This window comes from Sylvia atricapilla, chromosome 8 (assembly GCF_009819655.1).
Source record: "Sylvia atricapilla isolate bSylAtr1 chromosome 8, bSylAtr1.pri, whole genome shotgun sequence".
Taxonomy (NCBI): domain Eukaryota; kingdom Metazoa; phylum Chordata; class Aves; order Passeriformes; family Sylviidae; genus Sylvia; species Sylvia atricapilla.
Genome location: NC_089147.1, coordinates 14,328,041 through 14,351,927, shown reverse-complemented (window position 1 = coordinate 14,351,927; position 23,887 = coordinate 14,328,041). Strand labels below are relative to the sequence as shown.

At 60.9% G+C, this 23,887-nt stretch overlaps 2 protein-coding genes across 5 annotated transcripts; one reads left to right on the top strand and one right to left on the bottom strand.

Annotated features, from left to right (window-relative positions):
* The first annotated feature begins 221 nt into the window (after window positions 1-221).
* CRTAC1 (cartilage acidic protein 1) lies at window positions 222-13,665 on the top strand. Of its 4 annotated transcripts, XM_066323753.1 has the most exons (16): window positions 222-322; window positions 4,031-4,227; window positions 5,407-5,603; window positions 6,530-6,660; window positions 7,257-7,413; window positions 7,985-8,119; window positions 8,414-8,559; window positions 8,740-8,876; window positions 9,525-9,607; window positions 10,092-10,192; window positions 10,278-10,446; window positions 10,935-11,080; window positions 11,212-11,254; window positions 11,696-11,839; window positions 13,012-13,137; window positions 13,451-13,665. In XM_066323753.1, the coding sequence occupies exons 1-16, from the start codon at window positions 278-280 to the stop codon at window positions 13,576-13,578; spliced, it is 2,085 nt and encodes a 694-aa protein (XP_066179850.1). In that variant the 5' UTR covers window positions 222-277; the 3' UTR covers window positions 13,579-13,665. The 4 variants fall into 4 exon arrangements, with proteins under 4 accessions (XP_066179850.1, XP_066179852.1, XP_066179851.1 ...); XM_066323755.1 differs by lacking the exon at window positions 11,212-11,254 and having other exon boundaries at window positions 13,451-13,539; XM_066323754.1 differs by lacking the exons at window positions 13,012-13,137; window positions 13,451-13,665 and adding an exon at window positions 12,080-12,365.
* Window positions 13,666-13,893: 228 nt separating this feature from the next.
* Window positions 13,894-22,511, bottom strand: GOLGA7B (golgin A7 family member B). The gene is made up of 5 exons (XM_066323757.1): window positions 22,358-22,511; window positions 16,266-16,391; window positions 15,720-15,872; window positions 15,470-15,571; window positions 13,894-15,356 (listed from the first exon to the last, which is right to left on the bottom strand). Exons 1-5 carry the CDS (start codon window positions 22,412-22,414, stop codon window positions 15,252-15,254), a joined length of 543 nt encoding a protein of 180 aa, XP_066179854.1. The 5' UTR covers window positions 22,415-22,511; the 3' UTR covers window positions 13,894-15,251.
* Between the last annotated feature and the right edge of the window lie 1,376 nt (window positions 22,512-23,887).

Below are 23,887 nucleotides of genomic sequence, written 5' to 3'. Positions count from 1 at the left end.
CCGTGGCTCCGGCATCCCGGACTCGGGACGCCCTCCTCCTCCCGGTGCCCGGGGCGATGCTCCCCGGTACCCCCCGCCCCGCAGCACCGCGGGGCCGGACCTGGCGGCGGCCGGCCCCACCCCGCGCTCCCCATTGGCAGCGGCGCCCCCGCCCCGCTCGCCGCCGCCGCCGCCGCCCGTTCTTAAGGCGCCGCGCGGCCGGAGCGGCCCCGTCGGGAGCCGGGAGCGGAGCCGGCGGAGGCGGGAGGCGCGGCGGGCGGCGAGGCGGCGGTGTGGGATGCGCTCCCGCCGCCGTGGGGTCGCCGGGCGGCCCCCCTGGCCCGTGAGTAGCGGTGTGGTTTTGCCGCTCCGCGAAGTTTCCCGGGGCGGGGAGGGGCGGCTCTCAACTCCGGTACGGTCACCGGCCCGGGGAGAAGTTGGTGGAGGGCGGAGCGGGACCGCGGGCATGTAGCCTGTCCCCGTGGCGTGGAGGGGATGCGGGGTAGTGAGCCGGGAGGGAGCGGGAAGAAGGATGGGATGGGGACGGAAGGATGCTGGGCTGGGGAGGATCGTGCTGAAGAGGCTGCACAGTGATGGAGGGGGTGTGTGTGCTGGGACTGGGGCGCGCTGACAGGGGCAGCAGAACTGTGAGCAGCAAGAGACAGCCCCTCTTTGCAGTGGCACTTGTGCTTGGTGGTGTCTGAGCCCGTGGAGGAGCGGGGGGCAGTCAGCAGAGGGGTCCAGCCATGTACCTGCCTGCGTGGGAAGGGGCTGGATGTGTGCTGCTGGGCCTGAGCCCCCCAAGGAGCTGAAGTCCCTTTGGGGTGAGCTCAAAGGCTAAGCTGACTGCTCATCTCCACACTGCATTAGCTGCTGCTGGCTGAGCCCCAGCCTGCCAGGTCCAGCACTGAGGAGTCCTGCATGGGAGGGCCAGGCTCACAGCAGCAAGCAGACGTCGCAGCAGGACCCAGGCTCATGGGCTTTGGCTGGAGCAGAGGCACTGCAGGTTCTGGGCTGCTTGGGATTGAGGAGCTGTGCAGGGGCACTGCTAGTACTCTGAGCAGCCCAGCCGCGGTGGAAGAGGGATCTGCTGGGTCTGTGGGACATCTCCTGCCTGTCCTCTGCCCAGGCAGGTACAGCTTTGGCAGCCTGTGAATGCAAGGAATGAGAATATGATGTTACTGGGGCATATGCAGCATGGTGGCATGAGGTGCTTTGAGGTCACCATGTTGTCACTGCTTCGGAGTGCTTTTGGGGTGCAGTGAGGCCCTTGCTGCATGATGTCAGGAAATGTCGTAGAGGTGCTGAAGGTGACTGCGGCCCAAAACGGGATGTTGCTGCAGTGGTGGAGCATGACATCACTGGGGTGCGTGGTGTGGAGGGCAGCAATGTCACAGTGACATGCAGGATGGGGTGGCCACACAGGGACCTGACATTCACCTTCCCCATGATGTAGACTGGGAGCTGAGGATGTTCATGTGCGTACAATGAGGAGATCTGGAAACAGCATCTCCCCGCTTGTAGTGAGAGGTCTGGGGTACAGCTGCCTGCCTGTCCCATGGTCCCTTTCCAGTCCCATCCCACGCTCCCCACTGGACACTGTCAATCACAGCACTGCATGCGCTCAGATGAATCCCACATGCTGCATCTCTGCCATGGGGCCAGCACCTCCCCCTGGGCTGCCTGGCTGCACTCTGCTTGGGTGCTTGTGGCATCCTCAGCCCCTGCTTGGCACCTTGGCTTTGTGTCACTAACCATACTGAGGAAGCACCCTGGGGTGACCTTGCCACCAGATGCCACAACACAAGCCAGGATGTGACTCTGCTGGAACAAGATAGATTGAGGTCTGCCCCTGTAGGCAGAACCCATAGCCTCAAACCTCAGGTAAAGCTTCATGCTGGGACTGTGGTTCTATCAAAAGCATGCTGGGAATGATGAGGCCCTTCTGCATCTGACATGCAGAGTCTCAGTCTCCTTCCCTTCCCCTTCCCAAAATGGCCTGGCTCCGGGCTGGACATCTCTTCCCCATGGCACCAAGCACTGGATCCACTGGGAAAAGCCTTTTGTCTCCAATCAGGAACATTGTTTCCTACTGGAAAAGTTCCATCCAGCTTGGAGGGTTTTCAGCTGCAGCTGTATGAGGCGGGTGGGGCACCTGGGTAATAGTCCAAACTCTGGGGAGTGGGAGCTGAAGTGGGGAAAGATAGGGAGCCCTGCCAATGGCCTGGGGACAGCCACCCATCATCTGGCTGTGGCTGGGAATGAGGCAGCACTGCTCTGAAGGGCCAGGGGCTTATGTGGCAGCCTTGCACCCATATGTCCACAATGTCAGTGGCTCTCCCCCATGCTCATTTTGGTAACCACGGGGCTGTGGCAAAGGCTCCCCCTCCTTCACTGTCTGGCACTGCAGAGTGACACCCAGGGACTTTTCCATCCCTGAACAACCCAATGAACCCTGTCCCCATCACATGTGTCTTGAATAGGACCCCTACACCAGGGAAAGGCTCCTACCCCTCAAGAGCTGCTCCAGACAGTACGGCGGGGTAATAGGCACAGGAAGAGAATAGAAGCAGCCCAGGGTAGAGCTCGAGACACACCCACATCTACCCTTGAAGCTGTACCCAGGGTGCAGATGGCGTTAGAGAGGAAAGGGGAGCAGACTGGTGCAATGGAATACAGGGCTCTGGGTGTTGTGGGCAATAGGGTTAAGGTTTCCTCTGCAGCTGGAGAACAGCCCCTTCCTGCCCAGCCATGTGGGCCTGGAAGCTATTTAGTTATGGCAGGGGAATCCTGGCCCCCAAAGAGCCTTGAGACCATTCCCATCCTCAGGGGAGGCAGCAGCAGGCTGTTCTCCACAACCCAGTGGGTCTGCTGGGGTCTAAATCTTGGGCACCCTCCCCTCTCCATGCTGGGCATATGTGGTACCACATGGCTGCCACAGCTTCCTTGGCTTGCTGTTGGAATCCAACAGCATGGGGATCAGCTGGCAGTGGGGTCATTCTCCTGTACAGGGGGACTGTTCTGGTTGGGGAGGGCAGTCCTGCCCAGGGAGATGGCACAGCCACATGAAGCATTGTCCCCTTGCAGGCCAGGTGCCCCAACCACCCCTCCAGTTTGCAAGAACAGGACCAGGCTGCTTTTTGTCCCAGCTGGAACACGGGCATGTAGGATCATGACCGTAGCCTGGAGGGGACACAGCTCATTTCTGGGCTCTTCCCCTCTGTAGGTAACTGCCTGGCCTGGGGTGAGGGGTTGCTCTCCTGAGTGCCATCTTACTCATCACCTGTGTTACAGCCAGGTCAGAGCCAGCTCCAAAATCCCTGCAGCCTTGCCAGCAGTGCTGGCAGACGCTGTCCTCTGCAGTCCAGGTTAAATGAGCCTCTCCTCCCAGTCTCCTGTTCCTCCCAGCATCTTTTCATGGCTGCATCCCTGTGCAGAAGCCTTCCCTGGCCAGCCTGGAAGGAGCTCTCCCTGCAGAAGCCCTGGGAGGAACAGTTCCAGCAGGATGGGGAAACTGAGGCATGTGGGAGTAACCTGATAAAGCATCCCTATGTTCTCCCTGTGAACTTCCCCAGCTCTGGAAGGCCAATGGGACAGAAGACAGACTCTGCTGGCCAGTGAATGTCTTCTTCCTCTGACCCTGCCAAAGGGAGCAGTGATTGACATTTTGACTTACCGGGATCTTGGATGCCAGTGGTGCCTTAGGGCAGAATGAGCTGGGCCTGAGCCTAGCTTTGTCAGCACCCCACAGCCCTCCTGCTGCCTCTTCAGTCCCTCTAATAGGATGAGCTCCCAAGGCTGGGCTGCTGCTCAGTCCCAGCTCAGTGGGGTATGATCTTGTCTCAAGGGTGAACAGCTCCCAGGATAGTCCATGCACAGGGATGCCAGAGTGACAATGCCCAGGGGTCAAGGGACAGGTGGTGTGGTGCAGGCTGGGGTGCTGTGGCAAGGGGTGAAAAGAGAGCATCTCCCATGCAAGGACAGTGGGGCTCCTTGGGCATTGTGGAGCAGAGTCTCCTCCTGGAGCTGATGGACTGTAGGTCTCTCCCAGGTGTCCAGGATGCTGGCGCTGTGCCTGCTGTCCCTGGCCTGGCTCAGCGAGGGCTCCCAGCGCAGTGAGCCCATGTTTGCAGCAGTCACCCACCGCCTTCTCCCGCCTGACTACGACAGCAACCCCACACAGCTCAACTATGGCGTGGCTGTCACTGACCTGGATGCTGATGGCGACTTCGAGATTGTGGTGGCAGGGTGAGTGGTGCACCTAATTGCTTCAGTGACGGCAGGACTTGTGGCCCTGCAGGGGCAGGAATTCCTTCCTCCTCTGTGGTCTTGTGGCCACCTGGAGGAGGTTGTGCACAAAGGTGGGTGAGTTAGGGTCTGCGTGCACCCACCAGTGAATCTGTGTGTATGTGTTGATAGAGCTGAGTGCCTGTATAGGACCATGTGAGTGCCCCCATCAGTCCCTCCTCTGTGAGGTGGCAGCTGCCAGCAGCCAGGGTCCACCCTGCAGTGCACAGCCAGTGTGTCCCCAAGCCGTCTCAGCTCTGCTGACAGGACTCAGCTCTCTCCGGAGATTCAGTTAGTTCGCTGGAGGTTTTTTACAGTCCTTTTTCGGAGTGACAGCTGGGAAGGGCTGGCAGGAGCCAGGGAAGCAGGGAGCCATGTGCTGTGCTGCCAGTGCCCAAGTGGGGCTGGACACAGAGCAGCTGCTGCCAGCAGGTCCAACCCTGGTCAGGAAGAGTCAGGACCTGTAGGTTCTGTGTGTGTACTGGCACTGCTGTGAGCTGCTACTGCAGGGTACCTCTGTACACACAACCAACCTCATTCCCCAAAGACACTTGCACACACAGGTGCGCCCACCTAGAGAGTGTTCTTTACCCTCACAGACCCCATTCAGCTGGATGGAGGCACTACAGTGGTAGGCACTCAGAGTCTGGCTCTGCTGCTGCTCTGAACCTCACCAAGGCAGGAAAACATGGGCCGCACTGGGAGACCTGGAGGGGTCTGGGCCACCACTCCCAGCTGTGCTGAGTCAAGAAGGCAGCTGGGGTTTTGTAAGCAGTCGTGATTCCCGTTGTATAACTTGTTTACTGGTGCGTTGGGCAGGAGCGGGCAAGGAGCCAGTGGGACGCACCATGCCGAGAGGATTTGCTCTGTGTGCCGGTTTCCTTGCCCTGGGAAAGCTCTGCAAGCAGGGAGCTGCACCCCTTCCTGTACTGCTACCTGCCTGGCCCCCACTGCTTTCCTGGTGTTTCCAGATATGGGATGCCTGACAGGGTCCTTGTCCTACATGGACCATGCAGGTCTCTGTAGTGCCTGTCATTAGGAAAATCCAGCATTGCACCCAGTGGCCCCCCAGGGATGAGACAGGGGCTTTCATCCCATCCCCAAGCCTTGGGAAGCCAACAACCCTGCTTGCACTCCCAGGTACAATGGCCCCAACCTGGTGCTCAAGTACGACAAGGCACAGGGGCGGCTGGTGAACGTGGCAGAGGATGTGCGGGGCTCCCCGTACTATGCGCTGCGGGACCGGCAGGGCAACGCCATCGGTGTGACAGCCTGTGACATCGACGGCGATGGCCGCGAGGAGATCTACTTCCTCAACACCAACAACGCCTTCTCTGGTGAGCCCTGCCAGCAGCCCAGCCCCAGGCACGGGGGGAGCCCCCGGCACGGCTGCCCGCGACCTTCGGCGTGTGAGGGATGTGTGCGGGCTGGAGTTAATTTCTCAGTTGAGTGGCTGCATTGATTGATGGCAGCACGGGTGGGACACTGAGCCCAGCCAGCCACCGAGTCAGCACTTCCAGCTGCCCATCGTACTTTTTGTGGCACCCCAAGTGAGACAGAAGATTCCCTTCCGCCCCCTCACCTGTCCTGCTACAGGGACCCTGCACTGTGAATCCCAGCTGTGCCCTGCAGCAGTTGTGCCCTTTGGTCTCACGGCTCTCCTGTGCCTGCTGCAGCAAGTCAAGCCTAATCCTGCCTTTCTTGTGCTGCCCCTGCTCCTGGCATGCCTGTCATGGGAACAAGACTTAAGTGCTCCAAGCTGGCACTGGGAATCCCCAGAGCTCCCTGGCTTGTTGCTCCAGCCCAGCTCTGCCCTGTGTCCCTGACCTCCAGGCAGCAGATCTATCTTCCCAGTGCTCCTAATTACCCAGGCTGGCAGTGGCTGCTGGCACACCTGTCCCTAAATCAGGCTCTGCCATTGGTGCTGTCACAAGCAGTGCAGCTCGCTGACTGCCTGCCACTGAATCGATTTCTTTTTAATTTTTTTTTTAACCTTCCTGGGGATGATCTACAGGGCTGTGCCCCACTGGGACATATTTTAGCTTAATGAGTTGATTCTTCTGTGTGTCTCCCAGTGGCTTTTAAGGGTCATGGGGCTCTTGTAGCAGCAGTAGCCCAGCTCTATGGCACTGTAGGGGGCTGCAGGGACAGCAGATATTTGGGATGCTCTGGAAAAAGGGTACCTTTTCCACCTTGCTGCAAAGCACCCTCCTCAGGAGGAGGCAGGGTGCTGGAGCCCACTGACCTGTGCCCCCTTCCCCAGGCATGGCCACCTACACAGACAAGCTTTTCAAGCTCCGCAATGGGCGCTGGGAGGACATCCTGAGTGACGAGGTGAACCGGGACGTGGCCAGCCGCTTTGCTGGGCGTTCTGTTGCCTGCGTGGACCGGACGGTGAGCAGGCAGGGTTCTGCAGACACGGGCATCTCTGCCCCCTTCCCACTCTCAGTGGCCCTCCAGTGGAGTCCTGGGGCCCCTCTCCCCTTGTCCATCCCATACCCTGCTTGGGCCAAGGGTTCCCCCAGCCGCCCGTTGACTGTCAGGGCTAGCAGCGCCTCCAGCTGTAGAGACTGTGCATGCCTGTCCACACGGTCACCACCAGCTGATAATCGTGCATGTCGAGGTGATTTATGTTCCTGTCACCTGCTCTTTCTTCGTCCTCCTCCTCCAGCGGTTTGTTTCCAAATTATTATCGCTAAATCAGGGTGCAGCTACTGCACGGGACAAAAGAGGCGGTGGAAATTGGGAGGACCTGGCACACGGGGGATGCTGGGAGGGGGAATGACATGCCCCGTGCCACCCCTGACCAGAGAGCTCCTGGGGGTAATGGAGCACATCCCTACTTCTGGGACACTTTTTGCTGTGGGCTCGGCACATGGTAGCAGTCCCTGCTCCTGGGGAGTAATAAGAGCATTCACAGCAGGCATCCTGCGGTCCCGTGGAGAGGAGTTGTGGGTGGGTGGGTGCTGAGGCGGTGCTGCCGGCTGCAGGGCTCCGGCAGGTACTCCATCTACATCGCCAACTATGCCAGCGGCAACGTGGGCCCTCATGCCCTGATTGAGATGGATGTGGCTGCCAGTGACCCTGCCCGTGGTGTCGTGGTGCTGGTGGATGTGGCCCCCCAGGCTGGCGTCAGCAAGTACACAGGTACAGCCGGCTGCTGTGGCCCTGCGGAGGGGCCGGGGCGCTGACGGGCGTGGCGAATCGCGCTGTGACGGGGCAGTGCAGCCGGAGGTCCGTGCCACGCGTTGGGCTGCCTGACTGCCCCATCTAGTGGCAGCCCCACGGCCCTTGGAAGGGACCAGGACCATGGGATGCACGCCCGGCAGGACCCCTGCGCCCACCATCACCGGGGCCGATCCCTCCAGAGCTCACAGCATCCCTAGGGCAGGCAGCGGGGTTAGGCATCGGGGGGAACAAGCCCGCCTGCGCTCCGTGCTGGCACACCACCGTGGGGACTGCTGCGTACCCCAGCGGTAAATTGGCACTAATTAGCAGTGTTGTCACCATGGTGATGGCAGTGATTAGGGTTGGGAGTGACACAAACGGCTGCCAGGCCCAATTAGCTCGTGATGAGAGGGGCTGGAGGTGGGCAAGAATGGGACACTGCGGGTGTGGGGGTTTGCTTGGGAGCACTGTGTGGGCAACACTGAGGGAGCACGGAGAGCACAAACTCCCGTGGGGCAGCTGTCCCCTCACCCCGGGCTACTGTCCCCAGGGGGCCGTGGGGTGGCCGTGGGCCCCATCCTGAGTGACAGTGCCTCTGACATATTCTGCGGTAATGAGAACAGCCCAAATTTCCTCTTTCACAACCGGGGAGACGGGACGTACAAGGACGTGGCAGCTGCTGTGGGTGAGTAGGAAAGATGGGGGCGAACACACGGGCGCTGGGGATATCAGGGTTCCTCTGCCTGTCCCTGCCTGCCCTGGATGAATGCGGGGGAGGAGGGGACAGCCCTAAGGACCCAGAGCCCCACTGACCACTGCGCAGTGGCTGAGATGCATCGGGGCATCCATGAGGGCGGGGATGTAACCCCGCGCGTGGAGGGCCTGTCTGGGGACGATGGAGCACATCCTAGGAGGTGTGCTGGGATCGAGGAGGCAGGGAGGGGTTCCCGTCTCCCCCTGTCCCCTTGCGGTTCCGCAGGGCTGGATGACCCCTACCAGCACGGACGCGGTGTGGCGCTGGCTGACTTCAACCGCGACGGCCGGGTGGACATCGTCTATGGCAACTGGAACGGGCCGCACCGCCTCTACCTGCAGAGTGGAGCTCCCGGGCGAGTCCGATTCCGGGTGAGGGCTGGGAGCCCCCCACACTGATGGCTCTGCCACTGAGCCACCTCGGCCAGGGGGGCTGGCTTCACTCTGAATTGTCCTTGAGCCCCACTTGCCAGCGAGGAGGAGACCCGAGGCATCAAAGCAGGACCCAGGTGTCCTGCTTCCTGTGCCTATTGTCAGGCTGTGCCCGTACAGGACATCGCCACCCCCAAGTTCTCCATGCCTTCCCCTGTCCGCACCGTCATCGCGGCCGACTTTGACAATGACCAGGAGCTGGAGGTTTTCTTCAACAACATCGCTTACCGCGGCTCCTCCGCCAACCGCCTGTTCCGGTAGGAGCCGGCTGGGGCCGGGGAGCCTGCACACTGCTCGGGGAGTCGAGCAGCCCTCACAGCACAGCCAGGCTCACAGGGCTCCTCTCCAGCAGTGCCACGGCTCGGGCTCAGCTCATAAAAGGCGTCGTGACTGAGCCCTTCCTGGCATCATTACCAGCCACTGTGATCGTGCCTGCAGCAGCCCCTGGGGTCCCCAGCACCGCTGATTAGCAGCCGTGTGGAAGCTTGTTCATGGCTCCTGTTAATTGTGGGGGTCAATTCTTCATTACTTCCGTGTAATTACCTCCTTGCCTGGTGTGTAGAGTGGTGGGAACTGGTTTTCTACCCAATGCTTGCACTTGTGGGTGGATAGAGGGCAAAGGTTTTGCAAGGAGGCCTTTGGAGACATGTCCAGGTTCCAGAGGGATGCTACAGATAGTGTTGCTACTCTGCAGTTCAGATGTAAAAACTCTCATGAAACTCCTGTTGTCCCTGCATAGAGTGGGGATGTGGCAACAGGCAGGGGACAGTCACATCCCCCATCCACAGGCTGTAGCCACCAGGGCTGTCACCCCTAGCATGATTCTGCAGGAGGGGACTCACATGCCCAGGAAGGTTCTGAGGGCTGCAGGGCTGGTATTAATACCCTGTGTGTGTCCTTGGCAGGCTCATCCGCAGAGAACACTCAGATCCCATCGTGGAAGAGCTGAATCCAGGGGACGCACTGGAGCCCGAGGGACGGGGCACGGGTGGGTCCACCCCGCTTTGGCACAGCACTGCTTGGCACCTTCCATGCCTGAGGAGCCACACACCTGGTTATCTGCCTGCTCCCCACCAGCAGACTGGAGCTTCCATCACCCAGGAATGGCTCCATGCTTTCTCCCCACACCCAGCCAACAGTGCCATCTCCAGTACCCCAGAGGCACTGTGGAAGAGCCTCTTCCGGGGTGTCCACTGCTCAAAGCCAGCCTCTGCATTCGGGAGGAGGTCAGGCACCTCCCTGTGGCCCACAGCCCTCCAGGCACTGCCTGTCCCCTCCACTGCCCAGGGTGCCAATGCACCTGATTACAGGATGCCAACCACACTCCTGCGCTGGTATCACCCCATATTCCCTTTTGTCCCTGTGTGGCTGGAAGTCCTGCCATTGCCAGTGGAAGGTCACAGAAGCAGCAAGGTCTAATGTTGGGAGACATGGGGCCAGGCCTCAGGCAGAACATGATTCTGTCCTTGCAGGAGGTGCAGTGACAGATTTTGATGGCGATGGGATGCTGGACCTCATCCTATCCCATGGCGAGTCCATGGCACAGCCAATCTCCATCTTCAAGGGCACCCAGGTGAGTCAAGCAGGGATTCCTCATGTTGTACGCCTCTCTTCTATCACTCCCAGCTCAGTGTCTCTGCTCCCTCCTCCCCTTGCAGGGCACCAGCAACAACTGGCTGCGTGTCATCCCCCGTACCCGCTTTGGGGCCTTTGCCCGGGGGGCCAAAGTCGTGCTGTTCACTCGGCGCAGCGGGGCCCACCTGCGCATCATTGACGGTGGCTCCGGCTATCTCTGCGAGATGGAGCCTGTGGCACACTTTGGACTGGGTGAGCTAGAGGGTCAAGGGGCTGCCTCCACCCCCAGCCTTCCCTGGCACTCCACAGGGCAGGGGCCATGTTTGCTGCCCCGGTGTCCTGCAGCACAGTAACCATCTATGCCTGTCACCCTAGGTATGGTGGGCTCTGTGCAAGGCTGTGGGCAGGGTGTCCAGCCACTGCAGCTGTGCTGCAAGGGGCAGCTGCCCTCTTCCCCATCCCCTGAGCTGCTTTGCCCAGGCAGTAGGGCTTTCTCTTCCCTTTAACTCTCCTCTGGTGCAGCATGTCCAGCAGCCACGCCTGCAGGGGTGTCATCCCATTGTCCCCATGTGTGCCCCTCAGAATACATCCATGTGTGTGGGCTGTCAGCATGAGCACCTGGAGCTAGGCTCAGGGAGCAAGGGGAGACTTTGCCCCTCCCATCCCTACCACCCCACTGGCCTCCTTTCAGCCCCAGCCCACCCTGGAGACCCTCCCTTTGATGGGCTGCCCGCCTGCAGGACGTGACGAAGCCAGCAGCCTGGAGGTGACTTGGCCAGATGGCCGCGTGGTGTCACGAGCTGTGGCGAGCAGTGAGACCAACTCTGTCCTGGAGATTCCCTACCCTCTGGATGTGGAGGAGCCACTCATGCCTGCCCCGCTGGAGGTGAGACCAGGTGTGGGTGTAGGGTGTGAGACTTTGGGGACAGAGACAAGGGGCTGGGCTCTGCTGGCTCAGTGGCTGCCCAGGGCTGATTCCTCCCCATCCCAGTGGTCTCTGCTTCTTTCCAAATGCAGTGCGGGCAGGGATTCTCCCAGCACGAGAATGGACGCTGTGTAGGTGAGTGGCTGCTGGAAGCACAGGTGTGCCTGTACCCAGGATGCTGTAGCATAGCCCCATGGGGGACACTCTGAGACTGGGAGGTGGCTGCCTGCCACAGGGCTCAGTGCCAGATACAGCTGCCTGCCTGGCACATGGCCTGGGAATGGGACAGCAGTACAGCTCCAGGGGGGCACCATGGCATCACAGGGAGCAGCGGGAGCATTGTGCTGGGGCAGGAGGCATGGCTGGCATGTGGCAGGCTTTGTGCTGCAGCCATGAGCAATGGAGGGTAGCAGAGATGCAGCAAGGCAGCTGTGGCCATGCTGTGAGCCTCCTGGGTGGAGGTATGGCTTTAGCATGGCTACCACTGGGGTGACCATCCAATGTTCCAAGGGAACTGGAGGGGCTGGCAGCCCAAGCTCTCTGCCCAGATGTCTCACACTGAGGACCCTCTTGCAGACACAAATGAGTGCATTGAGTTCCCCTTCATCTGTCCCCGGGAAAAGCCCATCTGCATCAACACCTATGGAGGGTATCGCTGTCGCAGCAACAAGCGCTGCAGCCGGGGCTTTGAGCCGAATGAGGATGGCACAGCTTGTGTGGGTGAGTGACAGCTGGAACACCCTGACCCCATGCCAGCTGGCATCAGCCCCAAAGCACCACCTTGGGATGCTACTGCACCCCTGACAAAGGCCAGGCCACAGCCTGCAACCTGTCAGATGGCAGCCCAGCCATCTCCACCCTGGTTCTGTGTCTGTTTGTCTGTGCGTCCTGCTGAGCTGCCACTGACTCCCCTTCTCTTTCTCTTTTTCTCTCTTATTCCTTCTCTCTTTCTCTGTGCAGCTCAAGTGGCCTTTTTTGGGGGATACCCCTCTGCTGGGAGCTGGCCTGGGCTCCCCCACAGTGCCCTCCTCCCTCTAGTCCTCGGACTCTGCCTTTGTCTCTATGCACTTTAACCCCTGCCCGTAACATGCCAGAGCAGCCTTGGTGGAAGGATGGGCTGGCCTCTGCCTGTCTCTCTTTTTCTGTCCACGTCGAACCACCCGGGAAATGCCAGCTGGGACAGACTGGGTTGATCTTCAGTGGGACAGTCCCAGACCTGGCTGTCCTGTGCACCATCTCTGGTGGGGCAGCCTGGAAGTGCCCCTTCCCCTGCACATCCCACTGCCCCAGTGCTATTCCTGCCACGCTGGCACCTCCCCGGTGGTCGCTTGCTCCGTCGCCTCGATACTGTACCATGTGCCTGCTGGTTTGGCCTGCGACGTGTGTGCTTTGCCTGCCCCCTCCTCGGTGACAGGAACCACCTCCCCAGCCCCGGCAGAGGAGGGTCTTCCCGGCCCTGCAGGGGCAGAATCCTCCTGGTCTGTTTTTTAACATATTGACCCTACTGTTTGGAGTCGGACCCTGCTTAGTCCCACCAGTCTTCCAGCCACTCTCCCAGAGAACCCCCAATAAACTGTATCCCATCTATTAACCTGGTCTGATGAGCTCTGCGAGCCAGGGCTGTGCTTGTGCTTCTGCTCACCCTGCCCTGGGGCAGCACGGGGAGGGAACCCAGGAGGGGGAGCTGCCCCAGCTCTTCCCACCCAGGGCTGGAAGCTGGCTGGAGGGTGATAGTGCCCCTGGCCCAGCTCTGCACTGGGACTACAGCAAAATGCGCAGCTCTGAAGGGGCTGGGGTGCAGCAAGCAGCCCTGCCTGCACTCCAGTAACAAGGCTGTGCTGGTTTTCCCCCCTGCATGCTGTAACCCTACACTGCTTTCTTTACCCCACCAGACATCGACGAGTGTGCTCAGGGCTTGCACAACTGCAGCCAGCTCTGCATCAACACCCCTGGGGCACACACCTGCCTCTGCCACCCAGGCTTCCGACCCCTTGATCCGGCTGCCAGCCGGTGCCTGGGTGAGTATCTGCAGTGCCCAGCCACCTGCTGCTGCCTGGTGCTCCCAGGCTGCCTGGCAGCAGAGATGATCAGGGGTGCCCAGTTGTGCTCACAGCCCTAGTGCTGGGGGGCAGAATGCACAGACTGTGGCTGTGCAGGAGTTGGTGGAGTAAGGACATCTGCCACGCAGCAGGCTTGGCACCAAGCAATGGCCTTGGTGTTCCAGGTTCACCTAGCCCTGGAGCTGCCCCCCTCATGCCCTCTCCATCCCTTGCCCCACCCATGCCAGACACTCCCTTGGCACAGCTCTGACCTTTTCCCCTTCTTTCCCAGACATAGATGAGTGCCAAGCACAGCCTGGCCCTTGCGACCATATCTGCCACAACAGCCATGGCTCCTTCCACTGCCACTGTCACCACGGCTTCTCCCTGGGTGCTGGTGGACGCTGTCAGCACAATTAGCCTGCTCTGGCACAGCCAGGTGTTCTTCCCTGTTACCCCCCAGCACTGTGCCGATTGCACCAGTACCAATTGAATAAACCCTTTCCTGCACTGTATTCCTTGTGTGTCCCTGTCCCAGGGCCACATGACTGCCACATAAGTCTGTCCCTACTCCCCTAGACTGCCCCCTCCTCCCCATCCCCTCCCTTGCCTATGCTCACCTTCATGGGCCTCTGTGCAACCTATTGTGAAAAGAGATACCCAGCCTGATTCTGTGTCCCCACAGTGTTGTCCTGCTCACCTCTCCAACACAAGAAGATGCAGGGTAGGCAGTGAGGGAAGAAGTGTGGGGTTTATTGAGGAAGGTCTTCATGCAGGGGTGGGGGGCTCCAGCAGGAATGTTGAGGCCAGGGCCACCCCACACACACATCGTGACCGAGCCAAAAGGAGTCCCACAGGGCAGAGTCCTCCCTCCAGGTCCCCAGGAGAGAAATTCCAGCTCAGTTCAGCCCTGCACCCAGATAGGAATTCTTCTCCTCGGGGTGCTGGATATCACAGGGACCCTCCTATTTCCCCCATCTGACCCTGGACCATGAACCTCCACACCTTGCCGCCAGGCCCAGGTGCCCCTCGAGGTCCCCTCTTAGAGGCCAGGCTGAGAATTGGGGCGCTGGTGACAGATGCATGCAGGACATGGGGGCAGGGGAGGACTCAGCAGTGTGAGAGGAAGGGTCCTTATGAAGCTGCTCCACTGGGCACCCTCCCTGCATTAGGGCAGGTCATGGGGCAGAGAAGCAGGGGCCTGCAGGCAAACTCGGCCAGGACTGGGCAGGGAGCCTGCTTCACCTATGGCACAGCTCAGCCTCAACTGTGCCAGGCCATGAATGAGCCCAGGGCACGTGGCACAGAGGCAGCATCGAGCCTAGCACTGCACCTCCCTGCCCTGCACACTGGGCTGGAGGAATACCTGGGTCCAGCTGGGGGTGGCAGCAGGTCATGCAGGGAGCAGAAGCAAGTGCCCAGTGTCATGGCAGTGAGGGATGCAGCTGGAGAGGGTATACTGCCAGATCAGAGAGGGGACCAGGGAAGCAGCACTGGGGCAGTGGGTGGGGCAGAGCTGGGGTGAATGCATGGCCCATCATGCAGGAAGAACCGGCACCAGTGCTCTGCCAGCCCCCTTGAATGGTGGACAAGCAGCAGCTGAGCCCACACCACAGCACCAAGAGCAGGGTGCCCCAGGGAGGAGGGCAGCAAGAGCTGTCGGTGTCTGTGGGCGTGGGGTTAAGTGTGCGTGCCCTGCTTAGCGCTGCCTGAGGCTTTGCCAGTCCCAGTGCTCCCCAGTGCTTGGCAACAGGGACACTCCCAGCTGGGACTGCCGGAGCTGGGCGAGCTCCTTTCGCTTGTGGCAGGGGTGGCTGCACCAAGCACATGGAGGGCTGTAGCAGCCCCTTGGCAACAGTTTGGCTCAGTGGGAAGCACCTGGGATGCCCCAGCACCAGTCCCTGCCCACAGTGGGTCCGAGCAGGGGCAGACCCACTGCGGGGGACAAAGAGCAGATGGGGGTGGGCAGGCCCACTGGGTCTCCCCTCCTGCTCTCCCTGGGCTCAGAAACGGGTGCTCTGGTAGTGCAGCCTGCGGAGGTCGGAGAGGCCACTGTCCCGGCAGTACGAGTCCCTGCAGGGACTCCCTGCCAGTCACCGGCCCCCCGCCCCGCCCCCGCCACCACCGCTGCTGCTGCTGGAGCTGCCGCTGCTGGAGCTGCCGCTGCTGCACCGGTCCTCGTAAATGGAGATCTCGATCTGGGCCCTGCTAAGGAGCGTCGGTGAGATGTGCCAGCCTGAATTCCCAGCACCCACGGCCAGCCCCCCTTCACCCTTGCCATCCCCCAAACACCCCGCTGCCCAAAGGATACGACCCTCATACCGCGCTCCAGGGGGTCAGTGAGCAGCAGCCCCCGTGGTGCGTAGATCTTCTCATTCTGGTCCTGGATGTACTTGGAGATCTTCTTCAGGACCTGTCAGCACAGGGAGGGACACTCAGAGCCTGCCAACATTGCTGCCTGCTCTGGCCTCCTGGCCCATGTTGTCTGTGACATCCCTGAGCCATCCCTGTGCCCACTGCCAGCTGTGCCCATCCCTGAGCCCTCCCCTGCACCTCAGCACCTTCTCATAATGTGTCTCCATGCAGAGAAAGATGAAATAGGCAGTGGCACAGGCCAGGCACCCCTCGAGGTATGAGCTGCCCCCAATCTTCTCCGCCTCGGCGTAGAAGCCATTTAGGGTTTTCACGGTTTCCTCAAAAAGTTGCCGCTCAATCTAGGACAGAAGCCAGGGTGAAGAGGAGTCTGGCCAGGGACTGACTCCCTGCACCACCTTGTCCCCATTCCTGGGGGGAATTGGAGGGCACTTAACCCTCTCCTGTCTGCCCAGCTGATGCCCCAGCTTGCAGGCCCCTGCCCACCTCTGACCCATACCAAGACCTGCTGAGCCTACAGCCTTCACCAGAGCCTTCCAGTCCCCAGGAAGGCACCAAAGCCTTGCACACCAACCAAGGCAGCTGTGATTTCATGCACCCAGCAGCACTGGCTGACCCATGGCCATATAACACCCTATAAGTCCTCACACCTTTAGACCCTTCTTCCCTCTGAGCCCCCATTGGGCTCTGCCATTGGGCATCCTCCCATCCTGACAATCTCTCAGACTTCCTACCCGGCTCTCCAGCTCAGGGGGAAACTTTGTCTGGAACTGGCATGTGGTCCCGTCACTGTAATCCCGCTGCACAAAGACCTTGGTGGCCAGGGATGCGCTGCGCCGCAGCTCCTGCAGGCTGTGTACCTGGGGGCAGAGGGTGAGACATGGGGGCTGCAGCTGGGGTGCTGGGCATCCCTACTGGAGGGCTGGAGGCCTGGGGAGCAGTGCCATTCCCCCAGTATCAGGGGCTGCAGGCTCACACTCCCCAGGGCAGGGAGCCCTTAACACAGGCTGTGAGCACAGTTTGGCACTGAAGGTGTGAGGCAAGGGGCAAGAGGAGGATCCTGTGGGAGCTCCATGCTCAGAATGGGCGTGAGTGCATGTGCTTTTGTCCCGGGCTGGTGTCTGGTCTCACCCTCAGTGGTTTCTGCATGCACAAGCCAGTGGGCCACGGGCCAGGGAGGGGACAGCCCCCTGTCCCCAGCAGTGCCACAGAACACAGCCAACCCAGCAGCTCCTAGGCAGGAGGATGGGAGTGAGCCGAGCAGGAGCAGGGACTGGGCAGCAGGGCTGCGACAGTGCACAGTGGGTGGGCAGGCTGCAGTGGGGTGTCTTTATGAAAAGGACCGGCAGTCTCGGCAGCAGGTGCTAAGCCCTGACTCCCCACAGGGTGTAAGAGCCCGTGCCAGCCCCTGAGCTCCATGTTGCGGGACAGCTTTGGTGGCTGAAGAAGGGGATGTAGCCACCAGGTTGTGCCAAGGGCAGGCAGCAGGCCCTCCCTGCGCTTCCCGTGGGTGACATGGGGCTACTGCCTCCTCTGTGCCCCACAGATCATCTGACGCTGTCCTGCGTCTGACCCTCGGCATCTGGGAGAAGAACCCCCAGTCCCGCAGCCCAACCCAGGCACGCTGCAGCTTTCACCAGAGGCACCCCGCAGCTTCCCTGCATCCCCACACCCCTTCAGGCACCTCGCCGGCCTTTCTGTGCCCATGGAGCCCTCACAGCCCCCAGCCCCACGCTCCTCTCCGCACGGAGCCCAGCCCCACGCTGCGCTCCCGCTCCAGCGCACCCCATGCGGACGGAGCCCCGTGGCTGCCGCGCCCAGGCAGCGGGCGGCGCAGGGCGGGGGAGCTCCGCCGCAGCCCTGCCCGGGGGTGCCGCCGCCGGGGCGTCCCCGCCGTGCCGCCGCTCACCCACCTCCGTGGCCATGGCGCGGCGGGCGCCGGGCCGGGCTGTGCCGTGCCAGGGGGACCGGACCGGACCGCACCGGCGCCGTCTCCGGGGCCGTGCGGAACCGCGCGGGGCCGGGCGCTGTCCGCGGTGCTGCCGAGCCGAGAGGCGGAGGCGGGCCCGGCCGCCCCGTGTGCGCAGCCGCCCGGTCCGCCTCGGCCCGCCCCGAGGCACCGCGGATGGGCGCCTGCCGGCGCCGAGCCCCTGCGGGACGCGGCCCCGGTGTTGCGGACGGCGGTACCGGCTGTCCCGGGGCTGGCCCCGGAGAGCGGCTGCGAGGGCGGGCTGCTGCTGTGCGTCCCGGGGTCTGGCACGGATATCTTTGGAATGCGGCTGTAGGTCCCTGAGGGGAAACCTGGCTGCCGAGAGCGTGCTGCCGGACGGAACGGAGGGAGTGAGCGGCCGTGAGGCTGACCCGGCAGGGATTTGGGGAGTCGACCGTGGGACTGGCACACCAGGGGGCCTCATCTGAAGCTGTTTGTGTGCGAAGGAGTTGCAGCTGGTGCCGCGATCAGAGCGCGGGCAGACATCAAAGAGCCGAGCTAACGAATTCCCTGTTATCTCTGCCCATTGACAGCTCAATTAGAGCCGGAGAAATGCCAAACGGGGGGAGCAGAGGCTCTCCCGAAAGGCGAAGCAGGGGGGCTCCCAGCTGGGGCTGCAGTGGGGCGAGGGATACGGTAGCTGGGCACAGGGCCCTCAGCAGGCAGGAGGGCAGCCAGCCCTTCCCTCAGCACCTGGGCCGTGCTGGAGGCAACGCGGGGCCCTGCCCGAACGTCTGCTCTGGCGGCGAACATGGCTAACACAGCTAACACACAACTAACACACAGCTAACACAGAAACAACACAGCTAACACAGCTAACACAGAGATAACACAGAGCTAACACACAACTAACACAGCTAACACACAACTAACACAGCTAACACAACTAACACAGCTAACACAGAGATAACACAGAGCTAACACACAACTAACACAGCTAACACAACTAACACACAGCTAACACAACTAACACACAGCTAACACAGAGATAACACAGCTAACACACAACTAACACAGCTAACACAGAGATAACACAGCTAACACAACTAACACACAGCTAACACAGCTAACACAGAGATAACACAGCTAACACACAACTAACACAGCTAACACACAACTAACACACAGTTAACACACAGCTAACACAGCTAACACTGAGATAACACAGAGCTAACACACAACTAACACAGCTAACACTGAGATAACACAGCTAACACACAGAGCTAACACACAGTTAACACACATCTAACACACAGTTAACACACCTAACACAGAGAACACAGCTGACACACAGAGATAACAGAGGTAACACAGCTAACACACAGCTAACACACAACTAACACAGCTGACACATACAGCTAACACACATAGCTGGCACAACTAACACAGCAAACAGGGCATAGCCAGCTGCCTGCAGCATGTGGGTAGCTCTGTCTGACTCCTGCTCCCTGCTCTGAGCACCAGCCCAGGCTTTGGGCAGAGCAAATAGAGGCAGGGCGTGGGTTGATAGGCAGCCCCCTTTCTCCGGAGCATGGCAGGGTTTGTGGCCAAGAGACCAAAGGATACATGCAGCTAGGGACCCCTAACTGGAGGGCTCATCTTCCCCACAGACACAAAGCTATGGATCCCAGCAGCTTTTGGGGAAACCTGCTGCTCCCATGGTTCAGAGCAACCCTGCCAGCCCGCACTCCAGAGCGGTGAGATACACCCTGCCTTGACAGTGCCACAAAACCAAAGGACAACCCTCGAGAGGGTGATGTGTGAAGTCTCCCATGCACCCAAACACACTCATGCACATTGGCACAGGCACCGTGCATGCTCTCAGATGCCCACACCTTCCATGCACCCCAGGCACACACCCAGGTGCACATGCAATGTGCTCACACACCTAAGCCTGTCCCCAGATGTCCCCACACCTAGAGCCTGCATCCCACCTCCTTCCCATGCTGCATGCCACTGCCACGTCAATGCTCGCCTGCCCGCCTGGCAGGTCCTGCCGGTTGCCATGGCAATACTGTGCCTGCCAGGAGATGAAGTTTGCTCTCCTATGCTGCAGTGAGGGGCCGAGAGCAGCCGGGGGGATCAGCTCTCCCTGCCACCCCAGGCTCTGCCCATCATCCCACGTCCTGTAGTGTTGCCCCAGGGTTGTCTCCTCTAGCTACACCAACAGAGCCCGAGCAAAGGACTTTCAGTTCAGGGGTCCATGTGCCTCACAGGCTCTGGACCTGCTGTCTGCATGTGTCAAGGAGCATCCTTGGGTGGGACATTACCCCACCATAGGGAGCTGCCTTCTGCAAACCATACTGCCCAGGACCAAGACTTGTCCAGTGGCAGGCAGAACACAGACCTGTCCCAAAGTGCACCTCATCACCACACAGACCCCAGCCCTGCCTGTAGTGCCTGCAGACCCTGGCATCCGCAGAGCCCACTGGGATCTGCCAGCTCCCCCATGTAAAGTGTGGCTTCATGGGCTTTCCAGTTTTAGCCAGAGCAGGGACAGATCCAGCTGGTTTCCATGCAGAAGGAGCAGGCCAGTACTATCTCATGCCAAGCCATGCTGTGGCTTCCAGCAGGGCAGGACAGAGCTGGAGGGGGGCTGGCATAGCCAATGAAATCCCAGGCAGTAGGAGCAAAGACAGCAGGGGCTCGGGGCAGCCTCAACATGCTGCATGGCCCTGCTGCCCTCCCCAGACCACTGCACTGTGAGGGTTCTGACCCTTCTGCTCCATCTGCTCGGCACAAAGGGGCAATTTTTCAGGCTGCCCTGCAGCAGGGATAGGCATGGCTGGTGCCAGAACTGCCCTTTACTCCCCTGTCTGGCTCTTCCCTTGCACCTGAAATGGGCCAGCTCTTACTTGTCTTGCAGACAGACCCCACAGATCCCTCCCTGTCCCCTGCCCCATAGCACAGACATGGGGCACACTTGGTACCCCTACGGCCAGCCCTCAACAGACAATGTGCCTGTACCCATCACAGCACAGCAGGCATGGCCCAGCAGTGCACCTGCTCCAACCCCTGCACTTCACTCCCAGACCAGGACCAGGGGCTGCATCTAGTGTGTCTCTGGGTGCATGGTGCTGCACCTCATCCCAGCATCTCTACCCTCCCTGCAGTACAAGGATGGCCAGGGGGCATGGAGGACAGCTGGAGCCCTGCAACCAGCCTGGCATCAACATCAACCCCATGGGCTCCATCCTGCACCCCGTGCCTGCTGAACCCCTCTCCAACCTGTCAGAGCTGTCAGCAGCTCCAGCTCTGCTTCAAAGGGGCCACAGAAGGGCATGGCAGCTGTTTTTCCTAGCACTGGATGTGCTTTCAGTAATGGTGGGGAGCATGAGCTCACTGTCCTAGTGAGGACAGCAGTGACATTTGGGAGGCACAAACACAGCGTGATTAGCTGATAACCTTTCCTGAGAGATCCCAGGTGTGTGCACCTGGAAGGGAAAAGGGAGGGGAATGAGGCCCCACACTGTGAGCCAAATGTCCCAGCCTCCCCCTTCATACAGGACATGGAGAGTGCCCCAAACTGGAGCCAACTGACCCTACAGACTGGGCACCCTGAGTGTGGCCACCCCTCTGTGGCACCTGTGGTCCAGCTGTGCCCATCTGAAGGGGTGATTTTAGGACGCCCATTGCATTGGGAACCCCCGCAGAGGGTGGGGGCAGCCCCCCAGCACATCCCACAGGAGCCCACAGCATCGTCCTGCACACAGGCAAGCAGAGGATGTGGTTTCAGAGCAAGGTGCCACGGTCTGCCATTAGCAAAGGTGCCAGCAGGGAGCAGGGACTGTGCGAGGGTTGCTCCCACGCCGCGGATGGGGCTGCGGTCGGAATAGACGTGGTGGGGCAGGGAAGGACAAACAGCACTGCAGAGAAGGTCCTCAGGCACGGTGCCACGCTGTGAGGGAAAGGGACTCGTCCTCAGAGGGTCAGTACTTGCGACATGCCCCCTCCCTGCCCTGCTGAGTAGGACCAAATGGCGGGGGCCAGGATCGGGGGGTCCGGCAGCGAACAGGGAGGGTCTGTGTGCAAGCTGGCAGGAACTGGGCAGGGCCAGGAGGTGCTGGGTGGGGGCTGGGAGGGCGCTAGGGCAGTCTCGGCTCCGCAGCTGGGCCGGGAGCGCTGCCAGCACATTCCTGGAGCTGCCGGGCAGCGGGTGTGTGTGTGGGCGCAGGGCAAGTGCATGGCAATTGCTGACCCTCCCCACTGCCCACCCCGATGGTCCCACATTACCCCCGGGCAACCTCGACCCCACGGTGTCCCCAGTCACGGCCCAGCCTCCCGCGGCCAGTCCCAGGCAGGAGCCCCACGGGGCCGTGCTGCAGGCCCAGCATCGCCCCCAGCCAGGGTGCTCTCTCCTGGGAGCTGCTGGACGCCATGGGACCGTCCGCCCGCACGGACAGGCCCAGCGTGCTGTCCCCTCCTGGGACCCTGCATGGCCAGCCCCGGTGCGCTGTCCTTTCCCAAAGGCCCCACACTGGAGGCAGCCCACGCTCAGCACGGTTGCAGCCTCGGAAGCAGTACGGGACTGGGACAGGAAAGATGAGAGGATGGGGAAAGAGGAGGATGGGAGGAAGCCCACTCAGCCCACCCACCGAGGCCCAGGGGACGCATCTCTGCTGGCAGAAACAAGGCCGGCAGGACCCAAAGCTGCAGCAGGAGGGTGGGTGGGGAGACAAGGATAGAAGAAGGCGGCCGGGACCCTGCTCATCTTCTCATTTCCTGGGAGCCTCCTGCTTCCCTGGCTCGGGTCTGCTCTGTGCTACAACTAGGCACGGGTCCTCCACAGGGAGGGTCCGGGGTGTCGAAGGAGCACCCCAGGGGATGTGCTCTTACCCTGCCACCCTGGCTGGCAGTCTCCGAGGTCCCCACCGCAGAGGGGGCAGCCCCCATGGCCCCGCTTCCGCTTTTGCTGCTGTGACAAGTGGCACAGGCAGTGACACAAGAGGTGGCACAGCCAGCTTTCTGGAGTGACAGAAGCAAGTGTCAGTCTCACAGACAGCTGCATGTGCAGAACGGGGAGGTAGGCACTGGAGCAGCCTGCGCAGACAGGACACAGGGAAGGTTGCCAGCTACAGCTGTCTTGGGTCCATCCTCTTCTCCGGAGTATGGCCAGATCAGCCTGGAACATGCTGGGTGGGAAAGGGTTAAGGAAGCAACGCGAGTGCGGCAGAGACTCCCCAGAGCAGAGGCACAGTCTCAGCTCGGGGTTAAGGCTGCCAGGACCCCACCGGGGGGGCAGGGGGCAGACACCGCTCTCGTGGGGCCAGCCTGCTCCCCTCAGCATGGCCAGGAGGCGACTCAGGGCTCTAATGAAGGCGTCATGACAGATGAAGGGAGTGGGACAGCTGGCAGGGAGACCCTTGCTCAGCCCCAGCGTCGCCTCACCTTCATCTGGTGCCGTGCCAGCTGGCACAGAGTGCTCAGCACCCCCAACACCTGCCTGGGAGGAACTGGGGATGTAGACGCCAGACTGCGCTGTGGAATGGGGCAGGCTGAGAGCCAGGAGCTGGTCCATGGTTAAGAGCAGGACAGTGCTGGTTATGCCACGGGAACAGCCCGAGGACATGGCACACCCGCCACTTTGCTCAGCATCTGCACGCTGGCAGCTCCACCCTTGCACCCCCAGCCTCCCTCTGCCTCTGCTCCCAGGCCTCACCAGCCCCTTCCCAGCCCAGCTCCCATGGCAATTACACCCTGCCCAAGCCCATCCATCACGGATTAGCTATTTCCTATCAGCATTTATCTCCAGACAATCTTTCTCCTGCCGTGACAGCCTGATGCCTCAATCACCCTCCCTCCTGCTACCAGGCAGCCCTGATAACAGGCCTGTATCTTATCGGGCTCCCCGGCAGTTACACATTAATGGTGCCATCTCCGGGGCTTGGCTGGGGTGTGATGAACCCAGCCCACCCTCGGGCTGGAAGCAAGCATCACTGGGTGATGCAGTGATGGGTGCTGGACACAGAGGGCATGGGCAGGGCAGGCAGGCTACAGGGAAGGGCAGGTTGTGCAGCTGAGGTTCCCAGCATTGTCCCAAAGCTGGTGAGGGTTGGGGGGACAGTCCCTGCCTCCAGCCCAGGGCAAAGAGCAGCTGCTATCACTGCCTGCACTGGACTGTTTGCTCTATTGCCCATTAACAGAGCTGCCTTATCCAGTGGGCAGGGGCCAGCGGCAACCCAAAGCCCGTTGGCCAGGCAGGGGCATCGATCATGGGAAAGGGAGGGGTGCCCCAGATAACCCCTGCAGACAAATGGGTTTCTAATGGGGTCTTAAGCTTTGCACCCCCCATCTCCAGGGGAATGGGAGAATGTAATCTGGGCAGGACCCTCACATCACTTGTGCTCTAGCTTTGCCCACAACCTG